General features: G+C 47.6%; 1 protein-coding gene across 2 annotated transcripts; it reads right to left on the bottom strand.

Annotated features, from left to right (window-relative positions):
* Window positions 1-660: 660 nt before the first annotated feature.
* SOAT2 (sterol O-acyltransferase 2) lies at window positions 661-21,188 on the bottom strand. Of its 2 annotated transcripts, XM_077923869.1 has the most exons (15): window positions 21,032-21,188; window positions 19,275-19,333; window positions 16,452-16,579; window positions 14,416-14,475; window positions 12,766-12,873; window positions 11,816-12,098; window positions 10,179-10,254; window positions 9,173-9,254; window positions 8,496-8,541; window positions 7,962-8,091; window positions 6,935-7,032; window positions 6,258-6,356; window positions 4,112-4,247; window positions 2,403-2,548; window positions 661-1,034 (listed from the first exon to the last, which is right to left on the bottom strand). In XM_077923869.1, exons 1-15 carry the CDS (start codon window positions 21,129-21,131, stop codon window positions 984-986), a joined length of 1,602 nt encoding a protein of 533 aa, XP_077779995.1. In that variant the 5' UTR covers window positions 21,132-21,188; the 3' UTR covers window positions 661-983. The 2 variants fall into 2 exon arrangements, with proteins under 2 accessions (XP_077779995.1, XP_077779996.1); XM_077923870.1 differs by lacking the exon at window positions 19,275-19,333 and having other exon boundaries at window positions 21,032-21,152.
* Between the last annotated feature and the right edge of the window lie 858 nt (window positions 21,189-22,046).

Raw genomic sequence — 22,046 nt, 5'->3', positions numbered from 1 at the left:
CGCTTTATTGGCTGAGGGAGCCAGCGTACAACTTCCGGGTCATGTGGCCAGCATGACTAAGCCGCTTCTGGCGAACCAGAGCAGTGCACCGAAACGCTGTTTACCTTCCCGCCGGAGCAGTACCTGTTTATCTACTTGGACTTTGACGTGCTTTCAAACTGCTAGGTGGGCAGGAGCTGGGACCGAGCAACGGGAGCTCACCCCGTCACAGGGATTCGAACCGCCAACCTTCTGATCGGCAAGTCCTAGGCTCTGTGGTTTAACCCACAGCGCCACCCGTGTCCCTGGCCGAGGGAAAACCAGCCTTTAAAATAGTGTTCTACACTGGATTGCCTGGTAAGGTAGCTGAGCTGAACAGGAAGGACCCCTTTTTGAACTTACACTACACCAGCCTCGGATCAGCCAGTTTCAGCTCAGCCAAACTGAGCCCCAAGCAGCTGTGGCAGTCCATTCCAGGCCACATTTCCCAGAAAACAGCTGATAGCCAGGGAACAGATTCTTTTAAAAAATGACTACACAATCATGTAATTTTAGCAGGATGTCTGGAAATGCTGTATATCTTTAGCTGCAAAAGCATAACCAAAACAAAAAACAAAAGGTAGTAATTCACATAGTATATGAATGATGCAGAACTCCACATTTCTGAGAGCAGAATCCGAATTACTTGTGTGCACAGAATTTTATTTTTTAAAGTAGAAAACAGCCACGAATAAACTGAGTAGGCAAACTTTGAAGTATTACGTAGATGCCGGAATCAAGCAACAACAGTGGACAGGTAAATCACCTTCTTGCTATGCTGGGGAAAGGATTAGTCAGTCAATGCTGGGTACTTGAATTTGAGTCAACAGCAAGTATGGACAACCTAACCCTCCTCTGAAGATGTTGGGCTCTGACTCCTCTAATGGTTAGAGTGTGAGTCCAGGAAGATCTGTTTGGAGCAAAGGGATGGGGAAGGTGGCTTCTCAAAGGTAGTTGGTATTGACCTAGGAGCGGCAGGACCAAGAACGTGGAGTCACTATCCCCCAGAAGGTCCTCTGAAAGGCAGAAAACAACAACAAGCATCTCTGAGGGCCAGAATCAGAAAAGGAAAGGACTTTGACAAGACAAAAAGGAATACACGAAGTCATGCCTTTCACTGGTGGTTAGATCTAGGTCGATGGCAATTTATGCTAGTGCACGGAGTCACACTTTATAAGCCCATTTCATTCTATTATGAGCATTATGGCATAATATAATGAAATGGGCTCTAGCCCAGGAACACTTACATCATAATAGATTTGGCAGGGAGTTTCCAGGCAGGGTTTTAGTACTGAAAGCAGGTCATTGAGCTATCTCAAGGTTTGGCCACCTGTGAAATAGCCTATACAGTGGTACCTCAGGTTAAGTACTTAATTTGTTCCAGAGGTCCGTTCTTAACCTGAAACTGTTCTTAACCTGAAGCACCACTTTAGCTAATGGGGCCTCCTGCTGCCGCTGCACCACCGCCAGAACACGATTTCTGTTCTCATCCTGAAGCAAAGTTCTTAACCTAAAGCACTATTTCTGGGTTAGCGGAGTCTGTAACCTGAAGCGTATGTAACCTGAGGTACCACTGTATTGTCTACTTTGACTCAAAGGGTTTCCCCAGGGTCTCAGGTAGAGAAGGTTTAATTGGAATAGAACGGGGGGGGGGGGGGGTTTACAGTATTTCTCCTGGGAAGAGTACAGCGGTACCTCGGGTTACAGATGCTTCAGGTTACATACGCTTCAGGTTACAGACTCCGCTAACCCAGAAATAGTACCTCGGGTTAAGAACGTTGCTTCAGGATGAGAACAGAAATCGTGCTCCGGCAGCACAGCGGCAGTGGGAGGCCCCATTAGCTAAAGTGGTGCTTCAGGTTAAGAACAGTTTCAGGTTAAGAACGGACCTCCGGAACGATTTAAGTTCTTAACCCAAGGTACCACTGTAAATCCAAATTGACTGGGTGTGAATGCAGGACAGCATTTTTATGGCAACAACATTGTGTGGACACCGCAAAAAAAGATGCATGCAGGAGGAGCACCAATCCCACAAGAAACACCTGTCTGCAAGCACACTTATTATTCAAGATGCTACAAGATTCTATGTGGATTTTGCCATTTACTGATGTGCTTGGAAACCATGTTATTGATAATATGGCAGAACTGCACAGGATTGTGGAGCCTTTATGTGTGCCAATCAGTGCTAATCAGGCTTGGGGACTTTTGATCCCTGATAGCAGGGCTGGCCCTGCTGTGAAGCAGCTGCCTCAGGCAGCAGATGGGGAGGTACAGGAAGTGGACAGAACTGGGAGTTCTTCAGGCAGCAAAATGCCTTCTGCAAGTTGCTACATGGGAGGAACTGAGGGCTTGTTCTACACCCACAAGCCAGTCTGCATGCTCACCTCTTTGAGCGGGCAGTGGATTTGGGCATACCACTCTTGGCAGTACAGGCAGACCTGGATTCCTTGGCCCACATACAGGAATGTCCACATGATGACGTTCCAAACAGGGCTTGTTCTCTTATCATTGAGGATGAAGTTAAAGATCACTGCGAAGAAGACCAGGAGAAAAGGTTAGTTGGGCACAGCCCAGACCACACTGGACCAAAGGTATTTCTCACCTGCCAGTTTCTGGGAACCTCTGCAACAGAGCAGCGCCCTGGTCCATAGTGACATAGGAATGTGAATCAGATTATTGGTCCATTTAGCTCCATACTACCAACACTGATTGGCAGCAGCTCTCCAGCGTTTCAGATGGGGCATTCCCTGGAGAGGCTGGGAACTGAAGCTGGGACCTTTTACAGGCATAGCAGATGCTCCAAACCACTGAACTATGGCCCTTATGCCACCCTTCATTCCTAGAACTTGGAGGAATAGCAATTCTCACTTCCTGCAGAGCTGAAACTAATTTGGGAACAGAGCATATTATTCTAACTTGCAGGCATTCAGATGTGTCATTATATATCAATAACAAGCTCCGATGTTGAGCTATGGCAGCTTTGCAACCCAAATGGCTCCTGAGAAGCATGAGGAAGGTATCAGCAGGTTCAGGGGAAGGCCAAAGTTTGAAGAAGCAGGAAAAAATATTTTTTTTGGGGGGGGAGCTTTGGGGTTATCTCCCTCTGCTAAACACCAGCCCAATGAGGATAGCACTGAGCATACTCAGTGGCTGCAAACATTGTGTGGCTTGTAGGTGGATGTGAAAAACCTGGGAAGGAAGGGGAATGGAATGGAGTGTCCTGGAAAAAGTGCATGGCATCACTGACTGCGTCTCTGAACAGGAGCACTCCAGGTTGCACTATCCTTAGTTCAATAGTGAACTTGAATGCTTGAGTGCACTGTCACTTTTGGAAGTGAAACGGGGCCAAACAAAAAGTAAGGGCGTGGTTTCGAAATACAAACTTCTGCATACACTGGAAGTCCAATGAGTAAGTGAAAAGGTAAAGCAATGTTTTTTAACCATCTGAAACTGCCTGAATAAGGACCATCAAGCTTCCAGGTGCTATAGGAGTCTGTTGAACAAGGGCTGGGGGTGTGGGGAGGGGACCTGGAGTGTGAGCAGGGGGTGGGAGGGCAAAATACAGGCCTATGGGATGAATCCTGGAGGGGAAGACTGGTGCATGTAATGTGTGTGTGGGGTTAAAAAGCTCCCTTGCACAATAGGTAAAGGGTAAAGGGACCCCTGACCATTAGGTCCAGTCGTGGCCGACTCTGGGGTTGTGGCGCTCATCTCGCTTTATTGGCCGAGGGAGCCGGCGTACAGCTTCCGGGTCATGTGGCCAGCATGACTAAGCTGCTTCTGGTGAACCAGAGCAGCACACGGAAACTATCTACTTGCACTGGCATGCTTTCGAACTGCTGGGTTGGCAGGAGCAGGGACCGAGCAACGGGAGCTCACCCCGTCACGGGGATTCGAACCGCCGACCTTCTGATCGGCAAGTCCTAGGCTCTGTGGTTTAACCCACAGCGCCACCCTTCCCTTACACCATACGGGGCTGTTTAAGAACGTAAGAAAACAGTGTCTTTCCCCTTTCATACTGCAAGAGTTCGATGGTGCTCAAGTCTGGGGTAGTGTGGTTTCTGCTCAGATGGATTTCTGAGGCAGTACTGACCTCCAAAGAAGGCAAAGAGGGTGAACATGACAGGGTAGAAGAAGCCAAAACACACGGTGAAGACGTATTCGTGGACGACTGCTGAGACGATGAAGGCAAACAGCATTGCCCCAACCCGGGCCCTTCCTCTGAGCAGCTGGAAGGAGCAAAGTGAACAGGTCAGTTGCAGGTTTTGTACATCAAACAGCCCATGTTGTGTTCACTCTCTAGTGAAGTGAAGAACGGAAACAGCTTGCCAGGTGGGGTGGAGCCACGACACTTAACTTCCCGACAGGTGTGGTGTTGTTGCTTACTGGGAGAGGAGTGAGGCAGCAGGGAAGTTGTTGTGGTGCAAATGCATCAGCAGGAATGGCAGATTGGCGTTTGCACCGCCTCGCCCCTCCACTTCTCCCTCCCTGTACGGAGAGGCACCTGGTGGGAAGCTCTGCCCCTTTGGCAAACTGCTCCAGGTGAGGAAAGACACAGAGCAGTTACAGCAAGTACTTCACCCTTACTTACACTTTGGAAGTACCGTGTTTTTTGCTCTATAAGACTCACTTTTTCCCTCCTAAAAAGTAAGGGGAAATGTGTGTGCGTCTTATGACGCAAATGCAGGTTGCGCAGCTATCCCAGAAGCCAGAACAGCAAGAGGGATTGCTGCTTTCGCTGCGCAGCAATCCCTCTTGTTCTGGCTTCTGAGATCCAGAATATATTTTTTCTTGTTTTCCTCCTCCAAAAACTCGGTGCGTCTTATGGTCTGGTGTGTCTTATAGAACGAAAAATATGGTACTTCCCTCCCAGAAGTTATTTTATGGGGACAAGGAGTGGCATCCACTAACTTGCAAAAACCCCGTCCACAAAGGTGTATCTGGAACCTTCATTTTGTAGTTTTCTTTGTATGCAAAAGATCCCGGTCTTTGGCATGAGCGGTAAAAAAAGACGTATCCGGCAAACACCCTCCCTATTGTCCTTTGGGCACCTGTTTCTTGTTTCAGAATTTTTTGATTAAAGTTTTCACAATATGATAAAATTATATCTAGAACAAATGAATTCAGAAAGAAAGAAAGAAAGGACAAAAGAGAGGAAGGCAAAGGAAGAAAAAATTATTCTAATTGTTGAGTTGAATAGGATCCAAAATGCAGCAGTCTGATTGGTCCTAGAACAATAGGATCCAGAATGCAGCAGTCTGATTGGTTCACAGGAGCCACCCAATCCAACTCCAGGTGGAAGTGAATCCGCAACCTGATTGGCCTACAGGAGAATCCTGGAATTAGCCAATCACGTGGGGCCCATTGTGTAAATAATGTATATAAAGCAGACATTTCAGGGGAACTTCCATTCCTCACTACTCTGAGCTGAATAAAGAGCATGAAATCCACACTCGACTCCGAGTATATTTCTCTAATTATACCCTAATCTTCAATCCATATTCAAATAAGTGAGTGTTTCTAGCTCCCACTTGGGAAGTTTTCCTTTTCCTCGGTCTCACACCCTGAAAACACCCCCTGGTTCATTGGGCACCTGTTGAAGACACCCCCCCCAACAAACCTTTTTTTTTTTTTTAAGTGGAGCATGACCTTCCAGGTGACATTTGTGCAGGAATGTGGAGGAAGCATCACAGAATAACTAATAATGTGAAACGATGTGTGGACAGTCCAGTATAAATCCACCACTAATGCACTCTTACTGCACCCACAGCATGTTGCCGGGGGGGGGGGGGAGCAGCCTGGCAGAGGGGTTGTTAAGTTGTGGGTGAACATATCAGACAACACAGCGATTCTTCAAATAGCTCTTGTTTATTCACAGGCCAGAACAGAACTGAACTGAAGGGTTCAGCCAACCTGCTTATATAGAGCTCAACTACAAAGCAACAGTAACAACTTTCTGTAACAATCCAATCCCTGAACGTCACTTTCAATTCCTTATTTGCATATGCGGACCTGAGTGAAAACTATCTACAGTATCCCCCTGCTGGCCGAGGGTGAGAACTTCAGTACATAGCAGGGGTCCTTTAGGGAGATCCTGGAAAATGAAGCCTGTGCAGTTTGGGGCAGTAAAGGAAGCCCTGGGGTGGAAGAGGGGCAAAAAAACAGCGGATTGAGCTCCCAGGCCCAAAGGAAGCGAACAGTGCAACACACCTGTTTCCTCCCCCAAAAGCCTTACCTACCCACACAAGTTCTTGATAGATGTAGTAGTAGAGCCAGTCATGTACAACCACATTCCACGTCCGGTAATATGTAGAGAATGATGTGGAATTCCACCAGTCCTAGGACAGAAAGAGGGAGGTGCAAAAGTTCAGGTATAATTGGCATCTCAATTTTTCAGAAGCTAAACAAGCCTTTTCAGTGTGATGTGGCTACTAGTGAGTGAGCACATGACTTTGTCGTGCACTGTGGCTTAGTCATGCTGGCCACATGACCCGGAAAAACTGTCTGCGGACAAACACCGGCTCCCTCGGCTAGTATAGCGAGATGAGCGCCGCAACCCCAGAGTCGTCCGCGACTGGACCTAATGGTCAGGGGTACCTTTACCTTTACCTTGCCTTTAATTTCAACGCCTTAGGCAGTCTCTGCCTTTGCATGTGCAGCTATTTTGGCTTTTTGTTTGCTTGTAACTCAGTTCCCATACGTCTCAGGCAGACGCCGTTGCCATTATAAAAGAACAAGGAAGGAGTTCATGGTGAGTTCCGGCACCTCTTTTTCTAGAAAAACAGCACTGCTTGTAACTATGAAGGCAAAATTTGAAAGCTGACATTCCCAGGAAGCCAAATGACCCACCGTGTGTGTCTGATGGGATGGAATATAAGCAGTCCAACCTCCTCCCTGCCCTTCCCCTGCCAATCACCTTGTAGAACATCCGGTCAGCAAAGCGCAGCATCTCAGCAAAGGCATTCAGCCAGCAGTGCAGGAAAGCAAAAAATGCCAAAAGCAGCAGAAAGGTCCCTGTGAGGAGAGACATATGGAGGAGGAAATGAGTGTACAGATGGGGGGGGGAAACAAGAACCATGCAAGGGATGTGTAAGACTGCAGTACAATCACTACAGGTTTAGGCTGCATTGGATCAGTTTTGACCACCACGGAGTATATGAAGCACTTGCAACTTTAATCTTTGCCTCTTCAGGCAGGGGCATGCCCTACCATTATTAGAGACAGTGTTGTGTAGCGGTTATAGTGATGAACTAGGGTTCGAATTCCCACTAAGCCATGAAGCTCACTGGGTGACACAGCCTCTCAGCCTAACCTACCTCACAGGGTTGTTGTGGGGATTAAATACGAAGAGGGAGGACCATATGGGCCACCTTGAGCTCCTTGGAATCTAAAAGCATGAATAATAAATAATAAATACATACAGCGAAGGAGAAGAGGAATTCAGCATAGTGCTATGGCACTTGTTCCACCAGCACAAGCATTTCAGCTTGCAAGTTAGAAGAATCCATTCAATCTTTACTCTGTGTGCAGTTCTGGGGGTTCTCCTGACCAGCGGTTCTGGCTTGGCCCCATGGCTGTGGGTGCCTGGGGCTGTGCGCCTTCACCAGGGCAGGGCATGCGCGTGTGACATCATCATGCCCCCCGGCGTGCTGACGTCACTGACACATATAAACCTCTGACTACTGGAAGTCAGGAACAAACAGGAGAAGGACATTACTGGTCATTCTCAGAGTGTGACAGTAGAGAAGGGAGAAGGCTGAGGCAATGTGGGTGGTTAATGGGAGGGACTAAGAGGCAGGGGGGGGGGAATGAAGACGATCCCACAGGTCACCAGGTTTCCAGCGACTCAAGATGACTTCACTGCTTCCCACTGTTTTATTTTCTGGCCGACGTCCATCCCTTGTGCCCCCATGCAAACCAGAGCTGCTGCTCTGCTCACCTACCTGGTAACGTTGCGTTGAAGATGGAGAGCACCAGGGTTTTGGTGCTGAAGGGCTGCTTGCTCATGTTGTTGAAGACAGGGATGCAGAGGCGCTCCAGGATGAAGTACCCGTAAAACAAGCACCCAAGAACCTGCAGAACAGAAAGGGGAAAGTTCTGTCCCACTGCAGTGGGTATGTCTTGGGCTCAGAGCTGGTGTCAACATCTCCTTCAGGACTTGCTCTAAGTGGCTGGATCTCCTTGCCATTTTAATTTCCCACAATGCTCCCAAAGAGCACTGCCCTGAGGCATTGTGGGACATTAAACTGGCAGCCTTCAGCCATCTAGCGTGGAGTGTTGCTGCTGCCTGAGCCACCACTGCTAGGTAAGTCCATGAGGGGCCACCCACCAAAGGGACCTGTACCCAGGATTCCTGAAATTTGGAACCATTCATCTTAGGCTCATGGGGCTATCCCATGACCCTAAGAACCATTTTCATCCACAGAGAGGCCAGATGTAACGACCAGCCAATGGAATCATCGTTTTGCGTCTCTCACCTTAGCAAAGTTATTGATGACGTACCTCCAGCGCACATAAGGTGTCCTACAAGGAAAAGAGAAGGCACTGTGTGGAGGTTTCCTCCTTACAGGAGTACAGTTTCCTCTCTTTGGGAAGAATGATGGATATACAACTCCCCAAGACAGGTGTGGGAAGCACCATGGAATCTGAGAGGGGAGTGGTGTCATCACTGAGCGATCATAGCCTTCTAGCATGAAGCTCTCCTCCTGATCGGGTGGAATTAAATTTTAAAAGCCCTAATAAAGACCACACCAGACAACCTATACTAGAATGGATTGCATTAGGATTTCTGGTACTTTAAAGGGAAGTCTACCAAGAGCAGATACTGGACTTACAGCAATATCAGATCACACCCCTATAACAGCCAAGGAACAACTACATTTTAAAAACCCCGAAGCACCAATTTGCTGCTTAAACTCAGCACTTCTTAAGGACTCGCTAACAACAGAAAGAACAGTAAAAAGATACAAAGGAATTCTTTGAAAACCAGCAACAGCACACTCCTGCTTTACTTTGGGATACTTTAAAAGCATCCTGGATTCTGAAGCTCTGCCAGTTTTGCTCCTTTTCTGACCCAGGGTGCCCTTGTACTGAAGCTAGAGACCCTGGAAGCCTTTAAAGAGCAAAATAGGAGAATGGAGTGAAGAGGACTCACCTTGGGTAGCTCTCTCTGTAGATCAAAGTGGGGCAGAAGAGGAAATACAGGTATGTTGAGAATTCAGGTGGGTGCCCTTTTCCTGGAAAGGAAAAAGAGAGAGGAGCAGCTGAGGGCACTGTGAAGCAAAGAGGTGTGGGGTTGTATTGTACAATGAGAAAAGGAATAACTTAGTAGAACTTGCTCTGGCATGGTACACTAAGCGCAGATCCTTCCATTTTCTGCAATGCCATTTTAGAATAAAATACCCAGGGCTTTGAGGGACGCGGGTGGCGCTGTGGGTCAAACCACAGAGCCTAGGACTTGCCGATCAGAAGGTTGGCGGTTCGAATCACCGCGACGGGGTGAGCTCCCGTTGCTTGGTCCCTGCTCCTGCCAACCTAGCAGTTCGAAAGCACGTCAAAGTGCAAGTAGATAAATAGGTACCGCTCTGGCGGGAAGGTAAACTGCATTTCCGTGCGCTACTCTGATTCGCCAGAAGCGGCTTCGTCATGCTGGCCACATGACCCGGAAGCTGTACGCCGGCTCCCTCGGCCAATAAAGCGAGATGAGCGCCGCAACCCCAGAGTCGGTCACGACTGGACCTAATGGTCAGGGATCCCTTTATCTTTACTTACCCAGGGCTTTGTGTATACTGCGAAGGATGTAACTGTAGAATCATTGAACTGAGTGCAAAAAGCAAAGTTTCTAGCTCTCATGATCACAAAGATAAAGATATGCTTTGAAGTGTGAGGTCAATGCCAATTATTCAGAGAAATTGCTGAATAAGATAGCCTATGCGACGATCAGGGGGTGTGTGGATAGGGGAGATTATGCACTCAGTGGTGGAAACAGAGAGCTCTTGTTTAGCTTTGCACTGAGCAGAGATTTCGTTTGCTTTGCAGTAGCAGGCAGAGGGAGGTATTTGTAGTAACACCCTCTGGCATTTGACTCTTCTGGTCCTGAAGTTCCCCCACTCTTGATGGAAGGGCTGGCATAGATGCCACCACCCAGCAATCAAACTCACCATCTTGGGACACAGCGCAGAGGATAGGAGGCACAGATTCTCGCAGGAACGCATGGCTCTTCATGAGGAACCGGATCTAAGCAGGTGGGGGAAGCAAGCACTGAAACAGGGGGAACAATTGAGTAGGTGCTGGGTGTGTGGCTGCCTTGAATGGGGGACTGTGGCAGGACCCAGATTGGCACCCTTCTCTTGCTGCCAGAGGAGGGAACGGCAGGTCTGCTTTTTCCTGGACCACCACCGAGATAGCCAGAGTGTGGCACTACAGCTTAGAGCCAGTGTGGTGTAGTGGTTAAGAGCGGTGGACTCGTAATCTGGTGAACCGGGTTCGCGTCTCCGCTCCTCCACATGCAGCTGCTGGGTGACCTTGGGCCAGTCACACTTCTCTGAAGTCTCTCAGCCCCACTCACCTCACAGAGTGTTTGTTGTGGGGGAAGAAGGGAAAGGAGAATGCTTTGAGACTCCTTCGGGTAGTGATAAAGCGGGATATCAAATCCAAACTCTTCTTCTTCTTCTTACCAACTTACTGCCCCATGACCCAGAGGGCCAATAGAGTTCTGCTCTTTGCCATGGCCTATATCTTCATTCTGAGCAGCTTATTGGACCGGCACAGACTGAGCTGCCCTTGGATGACTGGCCCCCGGTCACCACTTGGCTACATATCAGCTTGACCACTTGCTAACTTTCCATCTCAATTGCCTGCTTTGCTTTCCTCCAGGCTGCTGACCACACCGCCTTCCCACAGCATAGGAAGCTGCCCCTTATGCAGAGTCAGACCGCTTGCTCATCTAACTCTCAGAACTGTCCACACTGACTGAAGTCCTGCCCAGAATTGAACCTGAGGCCAACTGTAAAATATCAGGTTGCTTAGAAAGGCTTTTAATAAATAAGAAATGTGCCGTTGCGGTTATGTGTTACTGATTATAGTGATAGCAGCAACAAGAACTTGCTGCCACTCAAAAGCAGCTGCTTGAGGCAATTACCTCTGCCTAATAGGAGGGCCGGCTCCAGCAGATACGTATGCCTTTAAACCAAGAGCGAGATTTTTCCATGGCCAGATGTCAGATGTGTGGCACACCTCCAGCCCATATATAGAAATATACATCTGTACCACTGCAGGTTTTTATATTCTTCACTGCCTGTTCACATGCCTGGAACCTCTGCTTTGGGCATCTGGATTTCATTTCAACCCATTTCAACCCAAATGACACTGTTTGGTTTTCCCTTAAGCAATGGAGGCTGATATACTAAGTTGAATGGGGCACTGTCCTGCCAACCTCAATCCACCTTTAGCCTGCCTCCGCCTGCCTCCCTTCTTATTTACAACCAGTCCAGGAGGCGGCACAGCCAGTGGCAACTTTCTGCTCCTAAACCTCACTGCACTTGGAGAATCCAGCCGGGAAGAGAATGGGGATCAAAACTAGCTTTAGTTGGCTCTGTTTGTCCTTGGCTCTCTGGCTCCATTTACTGTTGGTCTCCTTGCCTTCAGACCTACCAGTAACAATGGGGGGAAAGCCACCACCGCCCTTAACCTCCCCCCTACAATGCACCCCTCTCTCCCTTGAATTACCCTGATGCGCCACCCCCTCCACCAACCAGAGTTTATCTCCCTTGGTGATGACGATGTCACAGTACTGCACCTGCTCCAGGATGACAATGAAACGAGAGGCAGGCCCCAGTTTGTAGCTGACTACAGTGTGGATGGGATAGAAGCCCAGGGCAGCAGTGTGGCAGAGCAGCAGCGCCACAACCACAGCTGCCGTGAAGAGTTTGGGGAACCGGACAGTCCTTAAGCAGCTAGTCCAGATCTGCAGGGCTTTGTAGGGGACCACTAGGGTGTAGAGGAACATGCAGAGCCAGGCAAAGAGCGCCACGTGCAGCTTTCCGAAAGCAAAGATGAAGAGCTCAAAGTCCAGGACAAGGCTGTGAAAGATGGAAAGGCAGCCACTGAGGACACAGCAACCAACACTGAGAGTCATTCAAGCAGGTAAGCCACAACAGGTTCCAATTAAAGACTGTGAGTTGGGTCTCAAGCCAGAGGCATTGGAAATCACAGCACACAAACCTTTCCGTTGGACAGGGGTAGGGAACGTTTTCCAACGTTTTCCAGCCAGTTTCCCTTTTGGGCAACTTTTCAGGGGCCACAGGCCCATAGCAGGCGAGGTCAGAGTCAAAAGTGAGCCGAACAGCAAGCACATGTTTACCTCTGTTCAGTGGGGTAGTTTTTGCACACACACACACACGCACACTTGTCTCTGTCCTCCCTCCAGATGGATGGATGGCCATCTTTCATGGATGGTTTAGCTGAGATGGCTGCATTGCAGGAGGCTGGGTGACCCTTGGTTATTCCAGGTGTGCAAGAGGCATTGTCACAGTTCAAGGGCAAATTCCAGCCAGGCAGAAACACCCAGAGAGGGCGAAAAGCAGGGCGCTGCTCAGAAAGTGTGGGAAGAGCTCCATGGACCTGATACAGAGACCGGGAGGGTTGCATTTTGCTGCAAGTCCTCCTCCCTGCTGCCCTCCCACTGTTCTACCATGCAAGTCTCCCTATGCTGCCCTGCCTGTCCCCAGCCACATTGCTGAACCATACCGTCCTTCATCAATGAAATCCACAACAACGGTGCTGACAGCGAAGACGCAGAGCATGGCCACGAACATGTGGTAGATGGTGCGGAAGTGCTCTACATCCAGCAGCTCGCTGCAAAAGAGAAGGGGAACAGGTTTGCCAACGCGTGAGCTCTAAGGCAGTGGTGGTGGTGGTGGTGGTGTTCATGGAATGCATGCATATGCAGTCAGGGTCTGAAGTAGTACAATAGGGATCCTACTTCTTTCCTAGCAGGTGCCTTGTTTTCAGAAAAAGGACTTTGCCCCAGAGGTATCTAACATGACCTGGTGTGGCGTTTGTCCTCCTAGGTATGTGACATCATACTGGGTTCACAAGGAAAGGGTTAACTAATTGTAAAATGACTAACCAATAGGAACCCAAGGGGAGGAGTTAGAGTTGTTGAGAAGATAGTCTGGAGTTAGTGAAGAGAGAGAGAGGATAAGTCTGCGGGTTGGGCTAGTCTGATGTGAGAGAGTGAGAGAATCTGTTAAGAGGAGTCAGTCAAACAGTTGAGATAATCAGTCAGAAGTTATTAGGAAGGTATAGGCCGGTAAAGAAACTAAAGTCAAGAAACTGACCAGAATATTATCTGAGAAACCATAAACTTGTTAATACTTATAAAATAAACTTGTTTATTTGGTTCAATTTAAACAACAGTCTGGACTCAGTGTGTACCCTAGAATAACGGGTTGGTGGCAGTGGGGAAGCGAGCACAGTAGTGGCACAGGGATCAATAGTCCATTAAAGTCCGGGGACCCTGTGTGATCGCCACACCTGGGCATGCAGTTCTCTGCATTAAAGGTGGGGAACCCGTAGCTCTCCAGATGTTGCTCCCATCAGCCCCAGCCATGATGGCCAATAGTCGGGAGTGATGGGAGTTGCAGTTCATCAGTGTCATGGACTGGTTGGACACAGAGGAACGGTGTGGCAGGCACCAGCTGGGGACCCACCAAAGGAAGAAGGCTCAGAGTCTGTGCAGTTGTGGAGGGACAATGACGAGTGGTCAGAGGGAGAAGACTGGGAAGGGGTGGTGTCGGAAGTTGAAGAGGTAACAGGACTTGGTGAGCTAAGTCTCTCTGTGGCGGAGAGAACTCCAGAATCGGAAGCCGAAGCCGGCGAGTGGGAAGAGGGAGGCTGTGAGGCAGAGGTGAGTCAGGCCGGTGAAGAATCATGGGTGTCACCCCTTCCTGCTGCAACAAGCTCCCCTCCTGCCCAGCTCCCAGAACTAGAAGAGGGCTGAAGAGGGCGGAGCAGTAGCAGACTGCACACAGGCACAGTCTCTGATTGCTTGGGGAAAGCCCTGGCAAGGAGGGGACTTAGATAGCTGTGGGGAGGTGGGGTCTGTCAGTCTTGATGAGCTGCTGTGCTCATTTGTCAAGTCTGTGAAGACCGTGCTTTTTGCTAGTTAAGAGTTCACTCCAACTTTGAACGGTGTGATCTACTGCCAGTTCACTCTTTGACTATCAGCATCTAGAAGGCCACACGTTTGCCATGCCTGCTTTGCCTCATATTATTGAGTCACCAGTAACTCATCCAAGGACTTACTGGGAAGTTACATATATGGCACAAGAGGGCCTCCCTCTTAGTAGCCCTCATTTTATTTCAGGAGCAAGCAAGAAAGAAGGACATACTCACTCAAGCAACGACTGCCGTTCAACAAACACTTTCTGCTTCTCCTGCTGTGAGCTTTTCTCCCTGTAAGGTTCCAAGGCAGGGAATGGTTAGCATGATCTCTTAGACCTCAGTTGTTTCTGGGCAAGGAATTGGGAGCAGCAGAAAAGGAACATTACTTAATTGCTGCAGGGGGTGGCGCTGTGGAGGGATGCGGGTGGCGCTGTAGGTTAAACCACAGAGCCTAGGACTTGCTGATCAGAAGGTCGGTGGTTTGAATTCCCGCGACGGGGTGAGCTCCCGTTGCTCGGTCCCTGCTCCTGCCAACCTAGCAGTTCGAAAGCACGTCAAAGTGCAAGTAGATAAATAGGTACCGCTCCTGCGGGAAGGTAAACAGCGTTTTTGTGCGCTGCTCTGGTTCGCCAGAAGCGGCTTAATCATGCTGGCCACATGACCCGGAAGCTGTATGCCGGCTCCCTCGACCAATAAAGCGAGATGAGCGCTGCAACCCCACAGTCGGCCACAACTGGACCTAATGGTCAGGGCTCTCTTTACCTTTACCACCTCCCACCTCTCTTGCCATTATTTTGTAATGTACTTTAGTTCCTGAATCCAGGTCACAGGCTCACCCTGTTCATAAACAAATATGCCCTAAAGACAGGATTTGTAAGCGAAAAGACAATGGGAAGGCTTTTCCTATTTGCCTCCCTTACTGCAGAGGAATATTTGAGGTTATTGGGGGAGTTAAACTAGCTTCAGGATTGCTCTCCCGCACATATGTGTGGGTTTATGAATATTTATTCTGTATTTGAGACCTTAGAATTCATATAACACAACCATCCAACTTGGCTGCCATAGACAAAGGCTGCATACACATTGCTGGCTCAAAAAGCAGCCAGGTTGTTCATGTTCTCAATTCGGATCAAAAGTGGTTTGAGGGAGAACACATAAAAAATGCAGTGTTTCATAAGAAATGGCATGACAGACAGGGGTCGTGGCTAATGTCATATATGTACACTGCTTCCCAAACCAGCAGTGGGAGTGCATATGGGAGAGTATACTACACAGTCAAATAAGCTGGACAGGTGGGCCTACTCTAGTTGCCATTTGGCCCTTCCTCTCCTTTTCAAACTGATCTTTATTAGAGTAGCTGTGTAACTTGAAGAATTTGTTGCTGGAATTTGCTAGTTTTCTTCTTTCTTCCCCATCCCCTTTTCCTTTTATGTTGTGCCTTACATATTATATGCCTGATGTCAGGAACATCATGATGCTGTTTTAAAACACTCAGTACACATTTTCAGTGCTTTAAAATGTTTAGGGAAGCTTTAAATGTTTGATGCATTACTGTATTTTAATATTGTGTTGGAAGCCGCCAGATGGGCGGGATATAAATAAATTGTTGTTGTTGTTGTTGTTGTTGTTGTTGTTGTTGTTATTATTATTATTATTATTATTATTATTATTATTATTATTATTATTCTCTTAGGAACAACTTGAAATCCTGGGGGTATCTTTCCATCCATTTAGTCTGCAGTTTACCGGTTCCTGAGATTAGATAATAGCATTTCATTATCTCATTCACCTTCACAACAACTCGGTGTTCAGGCAATTTCCACTTTGTCACCTTTCAAGGAATGGAATATGACCTTTTTTGTTTTGTTTTAGCTACTCATTTGAATGAAGGTTGAATTGTTTGTGGCCACTTTGTTTTTCTCTGACGTTATTGTGGGTTTCAGCTGCTGAGTGTTCCCAGAGGATTTGCTGGGTGAGCATTCAACGCTGATTTGTTTTAAGGGAGATTAGACGATATTGTTATCCAGTGCATTTCCCCATTATCGCAAAAAAAAGTCTGATCTTTTCATGGAAGCGGGTTTGTTAAATGATACCTCCCAATCAACTGCGAGTGCAGAACCTGAATCTGCCAAATATGTGTTTGAATCTCGCCTGAAAATAGTGGAAGTCCAAAAGCACCCCTAGTTTGCTTAGACTTTGCACCTGTATTTGCTGTTGTTGGGAAAGCAGAGGTCATAGCAGAGCTGGCTGTTAAAAAGCCTGGTTACCTGTTTGCTTGCTTTGCTAAGCCGTTCCTCAAACGAGGGGGAAAGGAGTATGCCGCTTCTTCCAATGCTTTGTCCAGCAGCTCACTGAGCTGAGTGTGGACCTGCTCCAGGAGCTCTGATTTCATCGCCTGCCAAGAAAACACCAGGAGATTAGCCCTCTCCCTTGCCCACCCTCACCCTGGAGCTTCCCAGAATGCACAGACGTAAAAGACAAGTTATTCTCATGCCACCCTCCACTCTCTCCTTTATTGGGGTTCTACTACCTAGGGAAAGGGACGCAGGTGGCCCTGTGGTCTAAACCACTGAGCCTTGGGCTTGCCGATCGGAAGGTCGGCGGTTCAAATCCCCGCGACAGGGTGAGCTCCTGTTGCTCAGTCCCAGCTCCTGCCAACCTAGCAGTTTGAAAGCATGCCAAAAAGCGCAAGTAGATAAATAGGTACCGCTCTGGCAGGAAGGTAAATGCGCTGCTCTGGTTTCGGTGTTCTGTTGCACCAGAAGCAGCTTAGTCATGCTGGCCACATGACCCAGAAAAACTGTCTGTGGACAAATGTCGGCTCCCTCGGCCTGTAAAGCAAGATGAGCGCCGCAACCCCAGAGTCGTCCGCGACTGGACTTAACTGTCAGGGGTCCTTTACCTTTTTACTACCTAGGAAAGACCCACCCTACAACCCCAGGGCTTTTTCCTCATCCCCTTCTCTGTTGTCCTCTGGGAGTTTTTGCCTTCTTTCAGGTGGTGATAAGTCTTGCTCGACAGAGGATGGTCCTTTGTTTGAAGGAGTCCTCTGTATGAAGTCCTGTCCAAACCTTGTTTAAGGATAAACGGCCCAGGAAGCGAGAGCAAGGAGCAGGCCGCTGAATTTGCTTGTTAACAGTTAGCATCATCTGGACAGCAGAATGACGAGGCACACAGGTCACCTGCTCACACTCTTGCTCACTGCTTTTAAATGCAATTAATTTAAATTTAAATGATGGACTTATGTCTAGGACTGGGTGATATCTGGTTTTCAACATTGCAATACAATCGTACCTTGGTTGATGAACACCTTGCGACTCGAATGTTTTGGATCCTGAACGCTGCAAACCCGGGAGTGAGTGTTCTGGTTCACTAATGTTCTTTGGAACCTGAACGTCCAATGCAGCTTCCGATTGGCTACAGGAGCTTCCTGCAGCCAATCGGAAGCTGAGCATTGGTTTTCAAATGTTTTGGAAGTCAAACAGACTTCCGGAATGGATTCTGTTTGACTTCCAAGGTACGACTGTATATCACCAGCTAAATATAATGATATACCGATATATCACGATGTCTGAAATAAGGATGGAGCTATGTAGAGGCATTGGCTGGCTTCACGGTTTTCCCCACGTTGTTGGGAAGAGTGACTAGTGGGGTGCCACAGGGTTCTGTCTTGGGCCCGGTCTTATTCAACATCTTTATCAACGACTTGGATGATGGACTCAAGGGCATCCTGATCAAATTTGCAGATGACACCAAACTGGGAGGGGTGGCTAACACCCCAGAGGACAGGATCACACTTCAAAACGACCTTGACAGATTAGAGAACTGGGCCAAAACAAACAAGATGAACTTTAACAGGGAGAAATGTAAAGTATTGCAGTTGGGCAAAAAAAAAAAAAAAAATGAGAGGCACAAATACAAGATGGGGGACACCCGGCTTGAGAGCAGTACATGTGAAAAGGATCTAGGAGTCTTGGTTGACCACAAACTTGACATGAGCCAACAGTGTGACGTGGCAGCTAAAAAAGCCAATGCAATTCTGGGCTGCATCAATAGGAGTATAGCATCTAGATCAAGGGAAGTAATAGTGCCACTGTATTCTGCTCTGGTCAGACCTCACCTGGAGTACTGTGTCCAGTTCTGGGCACCACAGTTCAAGAAGGACACTGACAAACTGGAACGTGTCCAGAGGAGGGCAACCAAAATGGTCAAAGGTCTGGAAACGATACCTTATGAGGAACGGCTAAGGGAGCTGGGCATGTTTAGCCTGGAGAAGAGGAGGTTAAGGGGTGATATGATAGCCATGTTCAAATATATAAAAGGATGTCATATAGAGGAGGGGGAAAGGTTGTTTTCTGCTGCTCCAGAGAAGCGGACACGGAGCAATGGATCCAAACTACAAGAAAGAAGATTCCACCTAAACATTAGGAAGAATTTCCTGACAGTAAGAGCTGTTCGACAGTGGAATTTGCTGCCAAGGAGTGTGGTGGAGTCTCCTTCTTTGGAGGTCTTTAAGCAGAGGCTTGACAACCATATGCCAGGAGTGCTCTGGTGGTGTTTCCTGCTTGGCAAGGGGTTGGACTCGATGGCCCTTGTGGTCTATTCCGACTCTATGATTCTATGATTCTATGATTTTTGCATAGCACCCCCACGCCCCATTAATTGCAATATATTGCCAGGTCAAAAAATATGAAACCAATATCATGATATGGATGTAAACGATAATGCCAGCTCTTGGGAAAGCATTGAGGGCCTGACCACCATTGAATTCCCACAAGTTAGTTACTGAATGACACTCTGGCTCTGAGCAACATCCTAATAGTTGGTTCATGGCCTTACAGAAGAGGTGAGAAACCTATGGCCCTCCAGATGTTACTGTGCTTCAGTTCTCATCAGCATCAGCCAGCATGGTCAACAGGTAAGGGAAGATTGAGATTATGGTCCACTGGAGAGCCACAGGTTCCCCGTCCCTGGCCTTACCTGACTGACTGCTCTCCTCCCCATGCAAAAGGGCTAGGAGATTACCGGTATCTGCCTCACCCAGGGCCCTTTCCATCCCAGGCAATGCTTCTGAAACCAGCTGTTGTTACCTCCATGTGTCTCTTCCACTGGATATGAGCAGTGATGATGTCCAGGTGTTTGGTGTCTCCTAGATAATTAGAGATGGCAAGGGAAGATGCTCAGGAACGCAGTGGTCCGATGGACACTTGATAGTTCACTGCTGGAATCACAGTCAGGTACCTCCCTAACACTGCAGGGTTTGCATGTGGCCAAAGTTAGATTGGTTACTGTAGTAGAATTCAGCAATAGTGCCAAGGAATGCTTGATAACACAGGTGGTAAAGTTGTGGGGTGGTGAGAATTAGACTATTTCTAATAGCTGGCAATTCCAATTTCTTCTCAGAGCTGTGAAAGGATTAATGGCTAACAGCATAGTCCTACGCATGTCTGTGCAGAAGTAGCCCTGCTGAGTGCAATGGAACTTACTTCTAGGTAAGTGTGTGTAGAACTGCAACATAATTTGTTTTTGTTTAACTTACTGAGAGAAACAGATAAACTGGTTTGTAGGGTGTTAACATACCTAGTTATCTGCTTGACATTTCCCCCGTTTTCAGATAATGGAAGAGGACACTTGCTTTTGTTAACACCTCTAACAAATGCCATGATTCAGCGTATAAAACCAGCAAGGAAAATGTGATTGTCTCAAAAGACCACCAAAAAGGAAGAGCTAGGCTGCATTCATTAAATACATCATCTCATTTTATTACATGACTAAAATTCAGTGTTGACAGTATGAAAAGTTGGAATAATCACAGCTGTGCCTTTAACCTGTTAACAATTAAAATTGGTCTAGTAAAATTGGACCAAATATAGCCGGATATACCAAGTTGTAGCCGATGTAAGAAAAAGGCAAGAAACTATATGCTAATATGAAACTTTTAGAAACACTACCAATGATGGGAACTTAACATTTATTGACATGGTTATGGAAGGAAGACAACTCTGTTTGAAGTTCAGTGTAATATTAATAGTTGTGTTCCTAGTGGGAAATTAATAAAACATTTTTTAAAAAATGTGGGGAGGTTAGACGATCTTACACCAAGCATTTTCATGTCACTTTCCTTATTGTAAAAAGTCAAATTTGGGGGTTGAGGGTTGGGGAGGATCAGGTCTGTTGTGCAAGTATGCCAAATCAACTGTTATTGCAGAACCAAAATTTGCCTGTATGTGATTGAGTCCCACCCCAAAATGGTAACTGACTGGAAGCACCCCTGTTTCTGGACAATACCTAGCAGACTGTTCGCCCATTTCCATAGCTCAGCCAGTCTGCCACTGCTGAACTCTCTATGCCTTCCTCCCAACCCCGCCACTTCCTTGATGAACAGCAGGTGATAACAGACTATCATTGCTAACCAACCCATGTCACTCTCCAGGCCTGAGGGGATCTCTCACCACTACCACTCTCCTGGGATGCTTTGCCTTCCTTCCACCGCAGTTTCTGAGTTTAAAAAAGGGGGCACATGTAAAGTAAGGGAGGTTCCTTTGAGTCAGCGGCTGCAACAAAAGCCATTGGCTCGAAAGCCCAGCTCTTAGCTTTTCCTATGGGTCCCCATGCAATCCCAGTCATTTTCAGCAAAGCTTTCTTAGCATTCCTTTGCAGCATCATGCCCCAGGACTTTCCCTGAGATGCTTCCTCACCAGTGCTATTTTTCTAGAAAAAGAGGTGCTGGAACTCACCAGGAACACCTCCCCCTTTCTCTTAGAATGGCAATGGTACCCACTTGAGAGGTGCTGGAACTGAGTTATTGTGAGTTCCCCCTGGGGAAAACAAAAGCCCTGCTCCTCACCATTTGGTACTTGTTGTGGCGCTTCTTCTTCTTCCTTTTGGGCCTTCTCCTGGGATCTCCTTTGCCTCAGGTTTTCGGTGCCCAACTCCCTAGGCTCCATGTTAGGACTGAATTTTGAGCCCCAATGGTTCGATTTCAATTCCGCAGTCCGGCCAGCTGGTCAGATGACTCTCTGGCGGGAGGGGAGTAAAGTCCTCATCTGAAATTGCAAATCATTAGTGCAGTGATAAGATAAAGTCTTATCAGGCTTGAAGCACTTGGAATCACACAGCCAAACCTCTGCACTCAGACTGAGAGTTGGTGGGTTTTTAAGAGAGACAGGTTTTCATGGCTTCTGATATCGAAGGTGCTCGCTCTTTCACCCATGCACCCCAAATTAAGTTAAAGATTTTTAAAGTTAAATTAAGAGGCACATTTAGGGCAGGTCCACACCATACATTAAATGCACAGTCAACACACATTTAAAGCATGTGGATCTGCTGCCCTTATTCTTTGGAGCTGGGGGAAATTTTAGAATGTACAAGTATGTGTATTGTTCATTTACAGAATTAATTATCCCACCCCACCCCCTCTTTAGCTTAAAGGGCTCTCAGAGCAGCATACAAAATTGAGTTCTACGACAATCACTATCCTCGAGTTCACGATCTAAAAAGACATGGCACATGAGGAAAAAGGAATGGGGAGGGAGGAGGGAAAAGCAAGCACAAGCAGAAATTCTTAAAGTTACAGCTGATGTGTCAGGGGCGGTTCTGGCCATTTTGCCTTTGCTAAAGAGCAGTCTTCACCATAAAGTCCTTCTGCAAATTACAGCAAAGTAGAAATGCAATATTAAAATCAGTTAGAAGCATCCTCAGCGTATGGGAGAAGCTATACAGTGGTACCTCGGGTTACATACGCTTCAGGTTACAGCCTCCACTAACCCAGAAATAGTACCTCGGTTTAAGAACTTTGCTTCAGGATGAGAACAGAAAACGTGCTCCGGCGGCACGGCAGCAGCGGGAGGCCCCATTAGCTA

This window comes from Podarcis muralis, chromosome 2 (assembly GCF_964188315.1).
Source record: "Podarcis muralis chromosome 2, rPodMur119.hap1.1, whole genome shotgun sequence".
In the NCBI taxonomy this organism is placed as follows: Eukaryota; Metazoa; Chordata; class Lepidosauria; order Squamata; family Lacertidae; genus Podarcis; species Podarcis muralis.
The sequence above is the reverse complement of the archived record's forward strand: the minus strand, read 5'-3'. Positions and strand labels throughout refer to the sequence as shown.